At 42.0% G+C, this 17141-nt stretch overlaps 1 protein-coding gene across 6 annotated transcripts in view; it reads left to right on the forward strand.

Annotated features, from left to right (window-relative positions):
* The window catches only part of LOC148026991 (Mitochondrial substrate carrier family protein), a 43307-nt gene extending 26472 nt beyond the window's left edge, over positions 1-16835 (forward strand). For 3 of the 6 annotated variants that reach the window (XM_087691530.1, XM_087691531.1, XM_087691533.1), the window contains 3 exons: positions 4677-4760; positions 4847-4932; positions 16325-16835. In XM_087691530.1, coding sequence (XP_087547656.1) covers positions 4677-4760; positions 4847-4932; positions 16325-16478 — 324 coding nt within the window. In that variant the 3' untranslated portion in view covers positions 16479-16835. Of the gene's footprint in view, positions 1-4676; positions 4761-4846; positions 4933-5070; positions 16193-16324 lie in introns of those variants that run through there. The other 3 variants (XR_015692921.1, XR_015692922.1, XM_087691532.1) reach the window with 3 other exon arrangements.
* The last annotated feature ends 306 nt before the right edge of the window (positions 16836-17141 follow it).

Genomic DNA, 17141 nt, shown 5'->3' on the forward strand with positions numbered 1-17141 from the left:
AGAAATTGAGGTGTCTGTTGGTGCGCCATCATGGTGTGTACCATCTCTATCACACATCGGTTCTTCCGCTTCAAAATGCCAATTTCTTAAGGAGTGTTGGTATTAGCAAACTCCTAGTGAATGCCCCTATCTATACAAAAACGAGCAAGTCATTAGAAACAAATTCACCACCCTTGTTTGATCACAAGGTCTTCAATCTTCGGCCAGATCGGTTCTCCTCAAAGAGAAGCCAATCCTTGAAGTGGGAGAAAGCCTCCGACTTCAACGTCAAGAAGTAGGCCCATGTCATCTTGCTGTAGTCATCTACGATCAACATGAAGTGCAAGCTCCCCTTCAGGGACTCGGTGCTTATCGGGCCACAAAGATTCGTAGATACAAGCTCTATAGGTGAAGTAGACTGCCTCAAAGATTTTTTGGGGAATCGCATCCTAATGCTGTTTCCTACGAATGCAGGAGACACATGGCTGTTGTCTCACCACTATGTTTGGCAAACCTCGAACAAGCAATCCTTGCGACCCCTTCCGAAGCTACTCATAGTTCAGGTGGCCAAATTGAGCATGCCATAGCTCGGACTGTGTCTGAGAGGTAAGAAGAGAAGTAAGAGCTGCAGAAGACTTCGATTTGTAAATGCGGTTCTCCTCATACCCTAAAGCGAGAACTTTTCTCGATCCACGATCAAGAACTTGAACAACATCACTGTTAAACTCCACCAAAAGGCCAAGAGAACAAATCTATGGACCGAAAGCAAATGATACCCTAAACTTGGCACATGCAATACCTCGGAAGTGTGGGTACTACCATGTCCATCTAGAATCAGCTGCATCTCATCCCGTGCAGCACTAGACACAGAAGAGCTGTCTCCAATGAGAATCTGTCCACGTGAGGGTCACAAATGGGCAACACCAACTGTCGAAGGAGTCATGTGCCGGGAGGCATCACTGTCCACAATCCACTCTAGAGTTTGGGAGCTGTTATCGCATCATCAAAAGTCTTCGGTGTAGGGTGCTCAATGACCGCTAAATGTAGAAAAGCAGCTGATGAAGGTGTAACCACCGCTCGAGAATCCTTTGTGTCCTTCTTCTTGGCATCCTTCTTGTCCTTGTCGGGGCAATTCTTCTTCCAATGGCAAGCCTTACCACAGATATGGCATGTCGATTTTTTCTCTTTGTCCTTCTTGGATTTATTGTCCTTCTTTTTTTGGTTCTTCCCCTTCTTCTGAGAGGCTTAACCAACCAATGCCTCCGATTTGGAAGCATTTTGTACCTTCAATTGTTCCTCTTAGTCCAAGATTATAGGAACCAACTCTTCCCATCGAAGAGTCGACTCCCGCCCCGATGCAATAAGAGCGGAATAAAAGGTACCGAATCGTGGCAGCAATTGGGACAATAAAGTGATCGCCATGTCTTTGGAGGAAATGGGCTTCGCGGCATTTTGAACGTGCATTTGAAGCTGCCGAAGCTTGTGGATATGTTCCTGAAGCGACGAAGACTTAGTCACGGACAGGGTCCGCATTTTGCACCTCCAAAGAAACCCTCTTTGTCAAGGTCATCTGATTGTACATTAGGTCAAGCTCCAGCCATTTCTCGCAAGCCACCATCAAGTGCTTGATGTGAACTGTCACGGCTGTAGTACAAGACAGAAAAAGAAAAGAACGAATCTTGGCATTCAGTTTGTCCCAATGATACTGGGCTTTGGTCAACTCCGCACGAGCATTGGAAGAGAGTTTGGACTCATCTCTCACCGAGGGCTGGTTGATCTCCTCCATGACAAGCTCCGCCAAATCATAAGACTTCAATATGGCCAACACCATCACTTGCCAGATACGGTAATTGTTGCCATCAAGCTTTTGATATGATGGAAGAGCTAGTAGGACAGCAGGCACCTTCCGGTCCATGATTGCATGGAACTCCACGTCAATCTCTGTAGACATCTTCAACTGCAATGTATGCACAAACGCAAAAGAAACCCCCTTTGATTGTGAAAATGCAGCTTGCTAGGGCTCTTGTCTTCGATTCTTGAACCTTCTTCAGCTGTTGGAGGCAATGAAAAGGTAAAATCTGCACTTGAAGGCCAAAAACACAGCCTTCTTCCTTCTCTAATAGCAGAAAAACAACAGTAGCTTCAGCAAATCTTCTCTTTTCTCGCACACCCACGCTCGCCTCAGCCTTGTTCTAATGTACAGCCCACCTGCTCGCACTTAAACGCTGAAAATGCAGCCTTGTGTCGTGCTGAAAACGCTTCTTCAGATAGGTCCACCTTGGTCCTTCAATGCTTTGATACCATGTCAGAGTGAAGTAATGCGGAAGCGAATGACCATGACAAAGAGTGAACAGAGAGAGAAGAGAGAGAGAAAGAGACAGTGAAACACAGAAAATCTGCAGTGAAGAATGCTGTATAAGAATGCAAAATTATACATGGGTGCATAGAGAATATTTGCGTGTGTCTCCGCCTTGAGGACCTCGATCTTTGTCAGCCCGAGTGCTGTCTCTATCACTAGTAGGCTGTAATCTGTTAGATACAAGTGATAGAAACTGCTGGAAACTTAGCCTTTAAAAAGACTGAAAAGCATGCCTCCTAAAATGCCAAAATAGGGAGGTTAGTTGCATTTAATGCAGCCAATTGCAGTTGGACAGTCTGACTGCTGACATGTGGCACTTCTGAAGTGGCAGGGAGCTGATCACTAACAGTTCTTACCTTGGCTGGTCATAGGGGATGGCCCGTCTTCTAGTTGGATGTGAAGTCGGCCTTCTTGAATGGCGATTTGAAGGAGGAGATCTATGTAGAGCAGCCTCTTGGCTTTGGATCTCAGATGGTATTACTGGTTGAAAAAGGCCTTGTATGGCGTGAAGCAAGCTCCGCGTGCTTGGAATAAGAAGATTGACTCGTTCCTCCAGGAAAAATTGGGCTATTGGTGCTCTAGGGCCAATCCGCAGCTTTATGAGCACACTTTCGAGGGTGGTCATGTGTTGTTTGTTTTGTATGTTGATGACTTGATTATTACAGGTGACCATGCACAGAAGGTTGAAGAGAGTTTGTGCTAATGATACACAAAGTATCTTTTTATAGTAAAATGAAACCCTAAATGGCTTAACTGCCATAGGAAACCCTGAACCTAGTGTCAGTGTCCTAGACCCTAGCGTCAGTGTCCTAGACCCTAGTGTTAGTGTCCTAGACACTAGTGTCAATGTCCTAGACGTTGACACTAGGGGTAACAATTACATTTAATGACAGTTAAAATGACTAGGGAGCTTGAATCATTGATCAAAGGGCATCAACATGTAGCTCATGAGATGGCCTACAATATATGGGTGGCATTTGCACCAACAAAGTATTAGGGGGTAGAGTGGCATGCACCTATGAGAAGGTAATATGTGGAATGGAAAAAATATACTAGGAACAAAAATAGAAGATCCCAATCCTATTGTACTTGATAGTGAAGGAAGTGAACCTAATGTGCATGATGCAAGTATAGGATTGAATCCTAAGCTATTAAAAGCAAAAGAAATAGAATATAAATTATCAGAAGTGGGAGGGACGGGAGGGAATTGCATATGATTATCACCAACAACATGTTTGAATGGAGTAGAATTTTGTAGAAGGTAATATAATAGGTATATTTGAAGGTGTATGGTTGCTTCTAGAGATTCCTCTATGGACATTGACATATTGATACCGGTCGTGGTCTTCAAGGAGACTTGCATTGGGATCGTGCACAACAAAAGGAGCAACAAAGGAGGAGTTTTCTTCATATGAATCAAAAGGATTATACGAACATGACATTGAGCTTGGACATGACTGAAACAAGGTGACTTAGAAAAAACGTAAAGACGCAAAATAGGGTAGAAGAGAATTTGATAAAACTGAAATGAATGTATGTAAATAGTGCTTGAAGGCAGAGCTGTCCAACAGCTGATGGCTCTCATGGAAGCGTGTTGAGGGAGGCGTTGGAGGACAACCGGGGCAGAAAATAGTGACCGGCAGGCAGGGGAAACTGTTAAGATGCGGCAGCCAAACTGGTCATGGAGCAATGGAAGGTGCTGACATCAGCAGTTGGGCTGAAAATGCAGCAGGTAGAAGCCTCCAGAAGGGCAATTGGCAGCGGCAGATCTCCATGCCAGGAGCTAAAGAAGGTGGCAGCAGGCAGACAATGAGGTTGGCAGCCATGTGAAGAGGTAGACTGGATAGGGTAGGATGGAACAGGATGCAAGTGACTGTGCACACTGTCTATTTATAGATGAGGAAACAACCAAAGTGTGAGGGATGGCTTATAGGACACATAGGCTCTTTTAGCATTAAAGTTTGAGTTTTGGGGCTGTTTAAATGAGCTAATCAAGGATTAATGTGTAATGCACCTTTTTTATCTTAACATTAGCCACACCTTTCATGAAAAAAAATTATATGAGTAAAGTTCTTTGATAGTTTAACAATTTTGTTTACATGGTTGGATGCAGTGTCCGCTTTTTACAGTCCAAAAAGATACACTTATTGAGTTTTGATGGTTTTGCTTTGTGACAGTTGCTGCTTTTTTTTTTTTTTTGGCTAATGCTTTCATAACGTCAAATACTCGTTGTTGTAAGCCAAAACGCTGTTGTCAATTTAATTCGTCCTCACCTGATATTTAAGTTCTGAGATAAAGAAGCTGTAAAATAATGGTCACTTGTCATTGTTGTCGGCAGCTTGCATTTGGAGGCTTGGCAGGTTCTACAGCTGCACTTTTTACCACACCCTTTGATGTTATTAAGACACGGTTGCAAACACAGGTAATCATTATATGCACTATAAGTATGCTTTCTGGATTTGAATTGGAGTTTTGCAAATATTAGAATATTCACATAAGTCTCCACAGGTAGCAGGTGCCATGATGCAAGAGAAGGGTGTTCTACAGGTGTTTAAGCAGATAGCTGTTTCAGAGGGTATTGGAGGACTGTATAGGTAAAGTCAATTATAAATAAATGAGTGGTTTATAGAGAGAGAATGTTTTGACTCCTAGTAACCAGTTCTCTGGTTGGAAGGTTGCATTGCTTTCAAACTTCTTAAGTAGAATATTTGTTGCTGTGGTTTTCTGTTCAGGATAGTGTGATGTGTTGTGGCCATGCGAGCAGCAGAATAAAGGGATGTTCTTCTTTTAAATTTCACTGTAAGAAAATGTTTCTGAGGTCCTAGAGCATGAATCTGCAAGACAAGTGAGTTTAGAAGTTAGTCGGACTAGTTTTAAATTGTAATAGGCAAGATATATATGAGAGCTCATAGCCACATGGAATGCAGGGAATGGGGGCTTGGAACACTGGAATACTGTTCCCTAACATGGAGGGACGAGAAACACTTTCCCACATAGTGGAATGTTCCCTGCTCTGTTCCCTGCAGCTGTATGAAGTTGGAATGTTCCAAACCCATTCCTCTTGTAGAACGCGATGGTGTGGAATGGGCAGCAGATAAGACTCTTTTTCCCTCCTTTTCTTTCACCATTTGTTGGAGTTTTTGCCCAGTGCAGCCTTCTCTGCCATTTTCTGCAGCTGTCAGTCTCTTGAGAGAGAGAGACACACACACACACACACACCCCTCTCTATCTTTTTTTTTCATAATGAGTTGTCATATTACATCATGTCACAATACAAAAGAAAAAGTACAAAAGTCAGGGCAGGGTCATTGAGGAACTGCATGATACCAAGAAACTAGATCGTCTATGACTAGGCTATCAGCATGCTGGATAAGATCAAGCTGCCACTGGAGAAGTCCCTTAAGCTTCACCACATGATACTAGATGCCCAAAGTAGCATAAAAAATGAATGCATTGCAAGTGACCCAAATAGGCTAGCAACCCTAGAATCGGAGAAAGTGAAACAAAATCTTCATACGAGGTTGTGTTGGACCATGATATTTAGCTTTACTAAAGAGGCAATCAAAAGGAAGCAACCTAGTCCCCACCACAACATGCCAATGTTAGAAAGAGGGGACCGAATCTTCCGAGCAAAAGGGCAGGAAATGAGTTTGTGATGGGGAGACTCAAGTGCAGTGGTACAAAAGAAAAATTCCCATTGGAAATGCCCCTACGGTGAAGAGCCGATGCCAAGGGACAACCACCCACCAACATTCTCCAAATGAATATCTTACATTTGAATGGTGTCTTGTTGACCCATCCCTCCATCACTGTTAATTTCCACCAGGCTTTAGATTTATGCAATCCCCATAGCATGTTGGCTTTGCTGGTCAACCATGAGCGATCTTGGATCATAAATTTGATTAACCATAGAAGAGTGAAGGGTCAAACGCCTTGCAAGGTTATAACCTTGCTAGGGACAATTACAATCTAGGAGAGGAAAGGGTTGCCGGTCTTGCAAAAGATCAAAGACCTTGCCCCAAAGCTCACGGTAGCCATGAGGGACCCGAAAGACTTGTTTGATAGTGGGAAAGAACATTAGTGTTCCGCGAGACAAGAGAATGGTATGAGCCACTACACTAAGACCTTCGATTTGACTTCCCAAGAAAGTAGGCAAGACACTGCTAGAATTTCCATCTGCAATGAATTGGCAGGCAATCTATTATCTCTCTCTCTTTTACACACACACACACACACACACACACACACACACACACAGAATCTCTCCCTCTTTTTTTTCGTAAAAGGTAATTGTATTAATTACGAAAAAGTACAAGTTTACATGATTACAAGATACACGATGGCTCTACCCCATCGTGTGTAAAGAACACACTGTCTCTCTACAATAACCAGGCGACCTAAAAGTTACAAAGTCATGGCAAAGACGCAGAGGAAATTGCCATATGCCAGGGACGCAAGTCCTCCCGAGAGAGCATGTCAGAGTGCCAGAGAAGATCCATCTGCTAATACAAGAGACCCTTAAGTCTAGCAATATGCCGTTGAACATTATAGGCGGAATCAAAAAGAAAAGCATTCCGAATGGTCCAGTTATGCCAATAGCCCCAATATCGAAGAAAGTGAAACAGGATCTTCATATGTGGCTGTGTCGGTGTGGGGTATTTGGGCTGCACAAAAACCCAATCAAACGGGCGTAGCGAGAAACCAACCACCGCTTGCCAAACGGCTGACAAGGATGACCAGATTTTCTTAGCGATGGGGTAAGAAATAAATTGGTGACGGGCAGATTCCACACTGGTGGTGCAAAAAAAACAGTTGCCGTTGGAGATTCGACGCTTGGAAAGAGCTGAAGCAAGCGGAAGACCACCGATCAACACCCTCCAAAGAAAGACCTTATATTTGAAGGGTATCTTGTTCAACCAGCCCTCCATCACAGTTGCCCTCCACCATGACCGGGATTTATGCAATCCCCATAGAGTATTAGCTTTAGTAACCAACCATTGATGATCTTTAATCAGAAGATGATACACCTAGTTAGCTGAAGCCTTTTCTAAATGCAGCTTGCTTGTAAAGTCCCAGTCCTGCCAGGGACGATCCGAAGCAAGGGCAGGAAAGGGTTGTCTGCTCTGGAGCACCATCAAAAGCTGTTCCCATGAATGCGTGTAACCACGAGGGATCCCGAAAAGCCTCCTGGTTGTACGAAAGGATATCAACACATTGCGACTGGTAAGGGTGGCACCCGCGACTGAAGTTAAGCCCAAACGTGCCATGCGGTTGAATTTTGGTCGAAGCTCATGTTTACTTTTCCACGAAAGTAACCGCGAGACTGCCAACAATTCCAATTGAAAAGAATTAGTAGCCAAGTGATCCTCCCTTGGATGCCACTGAGCCTTCCGGAGGACCAGTCTCCAAGAACATACCAAATGGGCAAGCAGAGATGAAGAAGGACTGGAGAACTGAGAATCCGCATTAAGAACATGCCACCAAGAACTCCGGATTTGGGTATTTCCATGCAGAAGCCAGTGATTCTTAAGAAAATAACGGGCTATAATGACCCATGGGTGATGATCCGAGCACATGGCGCGGAAAAGAGACCAACGGAGCGCCAGCATATGAGTTCGGGCATCTAAAATAGCCCCTCCACCCATGCGTTTGGGGGTGCACGCATGCGACCAAGAAATCCAGGAAATGCCTGCATGCAAGAAATCCTTCTTCCACAACATGAAATGAATAGATTGAGTAAGAGCATTCAATGTAGTAGTAGTCCAGGGCTGACTCCGTGCAGCTGAGAATGGCTGATTTCAAAGTATTGATGCGATTATCGGAAGCCTGACCAACGAGAGCCCAAACATCTAGTGCTTTGCGAAGGTTATCCTTGTCCGCACGCAGAATCATAAAGCTGTCATCAGCCAAGGATTGACTAATGAAGTGCTGTCCAGAAGGAAGCGACAATCCAGCCAACTGAGTAGAAGCTGCTATATGAGATAACATCGAAAGAACTGGATGAGTCACAAGGGCAAAGAAGAGAGGACTCAAAGGGCACCCCTGTCTGACAGAGCAAGCAAGGACAAATGGCTCGGTAACGCCTCCATTCAGCATGACTCGCGAAGACGCCACAGCACTGATGGTGTAAATCAGACGGGACATCCGAGCACCAAAGCCCATAGCAGACATAAGTTCTGCAATGAAAGACCAGTCCAGATAATCAAAAGCCTTTTCCAGGTCCAATTGAATCAGTACGACCTCCTGATTAGAATGCCTTGCATAATCTCTTGGATTGTGCGTGTTTCTCTCCATGCTAGATTGTGTCTCTGTCTTTACACTGGACTATCATCCACTTAAACTTCACCTAAACTTCTAGATTCCTAGACTGATGCGCCTACAAGAGACTACAGGCTCTCTTTGACGTGATGCGTATGAAGGACTCATGCAGTCAATGACCCTGTCCATGTTCCATGACCTGCGTCAGACCCTTGGTCATGTCCAGTGAGTGGTCCAATTCACATTTATTAATTGATCAATCAATCAATCAATTAAACTAATGATTACCTAGATATGTTAGACAATCTAGGATGCCATTCTATTGGCATCCATGCCACCTTCACCAGTACCATCCTACCAGTTTATCCATCCCTCTAGGTAATCCTATATTTTGTGTGTATGTATGTGTGCGCCCTGCAACAATATAGCTCACAGAGAAAGACATGAGTTTTACAACAGCAGTACATGGGTTTGTTATTATCCAAATTGAATTAGAATGTCAGCAACAACATTCAATGATCTATTAGTTAGAATGGCAGGGTCATCTCCTGAGAGCCCTTGCACAAGGGGAGAGAGACACAGAAAATACAAGAGGGCATGGAGCCAATCCAAACATGTAATTGACTCAAGTTTGTAGAGTTGCATAAATGTATTGCATAAGACTTGCAAAATGCAAGACGGAGAGTTAAAAATGGTTCAAAAGTAAATGCAAACATGTATAGACAAAATGCTAGGCACCATGTACGATGCCTTGCAGTTGATGCGGGACAGATACTATCAAAATGCAAGGTAGAAATGGAGGGACTATTTTATGCACAATTCATGCCATGGAAAGAGGACATTGAAAAGCTCAAGATGCTCACTAAAAAACCCCTTATCTATAAATTTATCATGAATAAAACACACCCTTTCCCTATTCGACATGTAAATATCTCTAGTAAATGATACCTCTTTGTATGTAAGAAATGTTAAAAGGGATTTGTGAGTGAGTCCCCCGATGTTGAAAAGGGCATGCATGGAAAAAATATGGTCATCACAAAGTTAAGAGAACTAAGAGAATGTAGAAGACAATTGGAAATAGTGAAGATATTCTTGAAAATCATGTTATGGTGGAACTCCAAGGGGTTGCAAGAATGCAAAAAATTATATGAATGGGAGGAGGGGGAGATCACCCCAAAGATGCAAGATGAAATAAAAGAGATTTGTCTCCACATGGAAAGAGAAATTAGCTCATGGGCTACAGTGACAAAACAAACACAAGCACAAGTGACAGAAATCACACAATGGATTGATGTGGTTAGAAAACAAAAAACATTACCTATCAATAACGTGGAGGTTATGAATGCCACTCTTGAGGAGGAGGTAAATTGTAGTGTGCAGGCTTTATGAGTTCGTGTAGTAGGGTGGGCCAAGAAAGGCACACCTCAAGACGATCCAAAAGCACTTGGGGAAAAAATAGGGGCAAATGAAGTGCCAATTATGGATGCATGGCATGTAGATACAATAATGTCTTAATTTTTAGGTTTGAGGATATGGAAAAGAAGAAGGCTTTCTTGTCCAAGAAAGGAGCCTTGAAAGGGGAGAAGATATACTTGGATGAAGACCTCACTCTGGCCCAAGTGGCACACAAGAAAGAGCACATGCCTTGGATCCTTGAAGCTCGCAAAGAGGGAAAATTTGTAGTGTATCATGATGGATGGGTGATTATCATCTACTATTGGTCCAAATAATGGTGCGTAGCCTATGAGACATTGAGGTTTACTGTATGGAAATGTATTGGGACTCTTTGAACACATGCATGTTATTTTGAGGACAATTTCAAGAATGTAGATATTGCCATATACATTGAGACACACCAATGCATTGGTAGGCATTTACTAGAGGTCTGAGGATATAGATGGGAATCAGTTTTTTGACATCGTTCACACGTAGTGGGGGGAATGAGACGATTTGGAGGAGTAGCAGTATTCTAGGGAGGAGCTCTATGATCGAGTACATGTTGTACATAGAGATATTGAGGCATGATACCTAGGGATCCAAGTTTATAGAAATGGAGAATTGTACATAGCAGTTTGTTATTTTCTACCAGTTGGTTCTAGGTATGCACCATCAAGAGATGCAGCAAAGGAGTTCCCTTATATGCTACTATATGAATATATTTTATGGTTTGCTAGTATGGGTAATGTAATGCTAGTCAAAGATTTTGAAGCATGGATAGGTACTGCCTAGAAAGTGATGTGGGATATACGTGACACCATGTATTATGAGGTTGTCCTAGAGGATGGGGATATGCAAAGGTTATCGTGTGACACTAGGGAGGTATTAGAGTATGATAGGCATTTCATTACATTGGGGAGTGCACATAGGTTGACCATCTTGAATGGTATGTCACAATGTCTAGGTGCAGGAGGGTTCACATATTGGAATCCCAACGGGGGATTGCGTATAGTAGAATATTTGATGGGGTCACCATCTTTGTTGCTAGATATCATTGACTTTACCATCTTAGCTAGACCTATTGGTTAAGCAGCGGATCATACTTATTTGAGTTTTGTAATGATGGTAGTTGCCCCAAGAGCTTACTCTTCACTTGAATTTCTAAATACCTTGGATATGAGTTCTTGCAAGAGATGACTCATGTATATAGAACTGCAGTATATGATGGATCGTTTAGGAAATTTTTTAGGAAAGATAGCTAAGTATGCCAATCACAACATCGAAGGCATGGTACAACTATGCAAAGAACATAATGTACAAGGTAGGAGCCTCGCCTATTTTGTAGTTCATACTTTACTATAGGGATGGTGACAAAGGCAGCATGGGAATGCACAAGACCATGATGGCCGGAACTTAGTCGGTATATTGATACCGATCTTGTACACAAATGATGTGGTATTGATGGTAGACACTCATGAGGGCTTGCAGAGATGCATGGATGCATTGCACTCATTTTGCATGAATAAAGGATTTACAATAAACGTTTGGAAGACGGAGGTAATGGTTTTCAATACTACACAAGCTTGGATGATGCGAGTGGGACATTAGTTTACTCTTTGAGGGGATATGGTTGAGTACGTAACATGCTAGATCCTATGTATATCTAGGGGTCACATTTACAAGACATGGAGTATTGAGAGACCACTAGTGATGATGATTGCTCGCATGATACGAAGCAAATCATTTGTATCCCATGAGATTATAAGATTGGAGCCACACTTGTGGTTGTGGAGATATTATTTCGATTGTAGTGGCTTGCTTATGGAGGATATATGGGAGCTCCCTAGGTATAGATATCCACATTTGGTATTTATTGACTTTTTCCAAACTGTTAGCAAAGAGTGGTGAGACATATTGTTGGTATGTAGAGATGTAGTCATGATTTAAGACACACAGATTACAGATGGATGCACTTTCGCCATTATAATATAGCTTGGATTGCCCATACTTAGATCTTAGCACATCAAACAATGATCTTTGACAAAGGTGACTAGAAGTTCAAACTCCAAGGCCTTGGATCTTAGCATGTTCGTATAATCAACAAGATAGGTAATATGAAGTTAGAAACCTTGGATGGGCAAAATATCGAACAATTCAATGGCATTTGCAAAAAAAGATACTACCCTCTAGGGCATTTTTGCATGGGACACCCATGAAGGAGCTCAATGTTCTAGTCAAATCCATCATGGTGGTAGAACAAACGTGGTATGAGCAAATGGAGCAACAAGCTCAACGTCATAACCAACCTTCAACCATTCAACCAATCTCTCTTGCACATCTACAAGCTTTAATGTCAAGTAGTAGCTGTTAGTAGCTTAGGATTTGAGGACGATCTCATAATACCACAGACTTACCTCCGCATCCGGTTGTTTGTGCCCAAAGTTGTGGCTGCTAATGTGCTCATTGATATGTTGACTTAAATACTCTTTCTCATTGTTATTGGAAAGAACCAGGTCAATCTTAGCTACAACCAATTGATGCCAAACTTGATCCAAATGGAGGTAAGCCCTACTCATTGGCTGGGAAAATGTAAATTAATGTTGACTATGGATACTGAAAGTATTCCTATCCTCTTTTACAGTTTTTCAAACATGGAAGAGGTTGGCATGGAAATACTATTGGGATGCCCATTCAAATACCTCAGGAATTGCAATGTCAACTATATTGACAAGCGCATTCACTTACAGCTCATTGATGCAAGGGTCATTTTAGCTTTTAGTCTTAGGGATTTGACAATAGGGCATATGGAGACTCCTTGAGCAACAATCCGTATAGTATCCATGGGACCCTGATCAAGAAGATCCTGTCGAATTTGTTGAAGGTAAGGATGTCGAGCATGGATTCCATGCTCTATGGAGTGTGGCTTTCTAGTATGTTGTGACCCCTTTGACTTGTAGATGGTGTGAAGGTGATGCTGTAGTGAGAGTGTCTAGTATGCTAGCTTTAGAGTTGGTATTGAGGAAATCTCTAGAAGAACTCGTTAGCTCACAAGCTCTGCCTCTGTCTTTGTCCTACTTCTCAAAGGTTTAATTTTTATGTGTTTGGAGCTCCAATGAGAATAGTCCTAGGCATCTCCAATCCTTGTACTCAATCACCCTATGGGGACCCTGATCAACAAGTTTCTGTCAAATTTGTTGAAGGTAAGGATGTCAAGCACAATGATGGGGTGGTGGATGCCATGCTCTATGGAGTGTGGCTTCCTAGTATGCTGTGACCCCTTTGACTCGTAGATGGTGTGAAGGTGTTGTTGTTGTGAGAGTGTCTAGTATGCTAGCTTTAGAGCTGGTATTGAAGAAATCTCTAGAAGAACTCCAAGCTTTGCCTCTGTCTTTGTCCTACTTCTCAAAGGTTTATTTTTATGTGTTTGGAGCTGTGATAAGAATAGTCCTAGGCATCTCCAATCCTCATACTCAATTGCCCCATGGATAGGCCCAAACCCCTCTTGAAAAGCACAATGAAATGTCCCTCTAATCTTGTAACATATAGTACATTAATATAGTGCTCCTCTGACTCCACTTCTTGGTAGCAAATTGGAAAATTTGTGCATTGATAAACATGTGTATACCATCTTATCTCAATTGTAAGCTAGTGTGATAATGCCCATATCTATCCAATAGCTCTATCCCACCCATGGGAGAGTCAAACATCCATGTACATTGGCCTAACAATGAATCCCCTTGCCAAAAAATGAACATTGGATGGTAGTTATGCAATCAAAGATGAACTCTATTGATAAAAATGGCACATGGGAGTTATGTGACTTGCTTATTGGCAAGCATGCTATAGGCAAAAAGTAAGTTTACAAATCAAAATGCAGATTGACAGAAGCTTTGATCACCCAAGGCATGTCTTGTTGCCAAAGGGTATGCCCAACGCCATGGGATTGACGATGATGAGACGTTTGCACCCACTTCACATGTGACCACCATTCGGAGTGTCATTGCTTTGACTGCTCATTATGATTGGCACGTGTATTAGTTGGATATGAAGACTACCTTTTTGAATGGTGATCTTCATGAGGAGGTTTATGTCACTCGACCTCTTGTTTTGTTCAAAAAGGGTCAAAAAGCAAAGTGTGCTATTTGCATAAGGCCCTCTATGGTTTAAAGCAGGCAGTTATGGCATGGTATGAGAAGATACCTATATACGTGATTGCTCTTAGCTTTGGTAATTCACACATCAAAAGCACACTTTTATGTTCACAAAGATGGGGATAGCCTCTTGATTCTTATTCTTTATGTTGATGAGATGTTGTTGATTGGACCTCATGAGACACATTTCAGTCTTAAAAGCCGAATTGCAGCATGCTTTTGATGTGAGAAATCTTGGCCACTTGCACTACAATCTTGCATACAGTTTATTGTAGTTGGGGGGAGGGGGTTTGCAATTGTCTTAAATACATTGGACAGCTTCTTAAGCGTTTTCAGATGCAAGATTGCAAGCCTATCTCTACTCCCATCGAGACAGGCCATAGGTTTATATTTGAGGATGCAGGAGAATCCTTTGATACTTCTCTTTATGAGTAGGATGTTGGTTGTTTATTGTGTTTGTGTAATACACAACTGGATATTTAGTTTGGGTCTTAGTTGGCATGCTTTATGCACAGCCCTAGCACTGCACATTGGCAAGCAATTAAACACGTCTTTCGTTGCACTCAGACATTGGGCCTTTTTCATCCTAAAGGCACTACTCTTTGCTTGCATGCATTCATAGACAATGATTGGGCTGGTTGTTTTGACATGAGGGTGTCCACTAGTGGCAATTGTTTCATGCTTGATGATTCATATGTATTTCTTGGCTCAACAAGAAGCAGTCTACAGTGGCCACATCTAGTTGTGAAGCTGAATATAGGGCAACATTTACAGCTACATTGGAATGTGTATGGCTTAGATGCCTTTTCGTTGATCTTAGTGTGTGACACTAGTCACCTACTCCTATCCATATTGACAGTCAAAGTGCTATGGTAGTTGGGAGGAATCCAATTTTTCATGCTTGCACTAAGCACATCGAGGTGCACTATAGTTATGCTAGGGAAAGGCTCCATGTAGGGGAGATTGACTTGGTTTATGATCCTACATAGGACAACTTGGTAGATGTGTTTATGAAGGCTCTCTCTAGAGAAGTTTGAAGCCTTTCGCAAGTTTCTAGGCTTGATATCATTTGGGGGTTGACTTGCCTATTCCTTGTATATGTTCACATCATTCATTTGAGGGGGGTTTGTTGCACTTATCGTGTTCCTCCTACGTTCTAGTGTGAATGCTCCCTTATTCACGAGCACTTTTTACCTTCTAACTAGAGAATGGTTTTTTCCTCATGTGAACACCCATCAATGGGTGTGGTACTTAGTACCTTAGGGAATGTACTTTCATATCATTCTGACGTAGTGGATGTGACCTTTCAACACTCTCTTCTCTCTTGTTGTTCATTCGTTCACTATGAGTGTTTGTGAGGGTGTGTGTGCTGCTGAACCCTAACCTAACATGTGAATGAATGAGACTGATCGGGTGTGAGCCTCTACTGCAATTGATGTAGCCTCTAAGTCACCTCTGATGACATTGTGGGATTGAGGCCTTACATATGATCATCTTGGAGATCATGGATACAAGGGACCTTTTCATCGATCTTCATCCATCATTAGCTGCGGTGATCAAGAGTGGGCCCCGATACTTGCACTCTATAGAATAATGTGGATGCGACTAGTTTATCAGATAGCCATAGATTAGTGCGAGGTTCCTAGAATTGTATGTGTGAGCACATCCTCTCCAAACCACCTAGTGATGTGTATCCTCGTGTCAACCTAGTATTTGTTGCGCATGAGGCTTCTCTCATAGAGAAAGTGGGACCTATGAACGCAACTCCTAGATATGTATAAGAGTCCACATACTCCATCTCCTCCTGTCCATAAGTAAACCTAGGTGCTGATCTCCTGACCATTGTGATGTGTTATTAAACATCATAGCCTTGGTTTTACAAAGGTTTACTGAAAGCCCACTGTCCAATGCATAGAGTGTAATGCATCCAAGTGTCTTTGTAGCCTGTGTGGAGAGTCAGCTATCAGTGTAATATATATATATATATATATATATATATATATATATATATATATATATATATATATATATATATATATATATATATATATATATATAGAGAGAGAGAGAGAGAGAGAGAGAGAGAGAGAGAGAGAGAGAGAGAGAGAGCTCTAATCTTAAGTTTGATGTGTATGTGCAGGGGTTTGATACCAAGGCTTCTCATTTATCTTTCTCAAGGAGCACTTTTTTTTGCTTCTTACGAATTTTTCAAGCAATTACTAGCTGTAGAAGTTAAGAGAATGTCTCTACAGTCAAGGCAGTCTCAAGATTTGATTGGCGTTGAGTCTTCATAAGTAGATCTCCTTTTTGTACTAGCAACATTGAGGTTTATTTTCTAATGCAGCACATGGAGATGGGCTAGACTTTACTGAAACTATCTGATTACTTGTGGAGACCAAATGAACACCTCTTATAGACCAATGGCTGCCATCGTTGTAAACACATTTTTGAAGTGGCATTTATACAATTGAAGTTCCAACTCTCCACAGATAGCATGCTGCAATGTGTTTCAAGCAAATAGTTCTTAAATAGTCCATATGGTTCAAGTAAATGTGAGGACTTTTGATCACCAATTCTGTTGCACAGAGCTGTAGTTATTGTAACTTGGCAAAACATTCTGGTGGCACGTGATATAATGGATTGGAGTGGGCCATTTTTCATCTTGTTCAACTGTATACCTTCTCACTTTCTAACTCTTCCTTGTGTTGTTAATAAGGATTTCCAGAAGTTTCAAGGATTTAGAACTGGAAACCGTTAATCCCACTCTGACCAACTATTATTTCCAGTGCTCTTATTCATCGAATTCTTGAAATACGATAATCTCAAGGAGTTTTTTGTAAATTCAAAGGAGTAGTATGAGCGGCAATAGTGCAACTAAATGCGCTCATACACTAATGCAGTCTGCTTTAAGTAGCGCAAATTAATGTTCTGAATTCTAAATCCATCATGTTCATGTT

Source organism: Lygodium microphyllum, chromosome 13 (genome assembly GCF_053477565.2).
Source record: "Lygodium microphyllum isolate KBCC chromosome 13, Lygodium_microphyllum_v1.1.10, whole genome shotgun sequence".
Classification (NCBI taxonomy): Eukaryota; Viridiplantae; Streptophyta; class Polypodiopsida; order Schizaeales; family Lygodiaceae; genus Lygodium; species Lygodium microphyllum.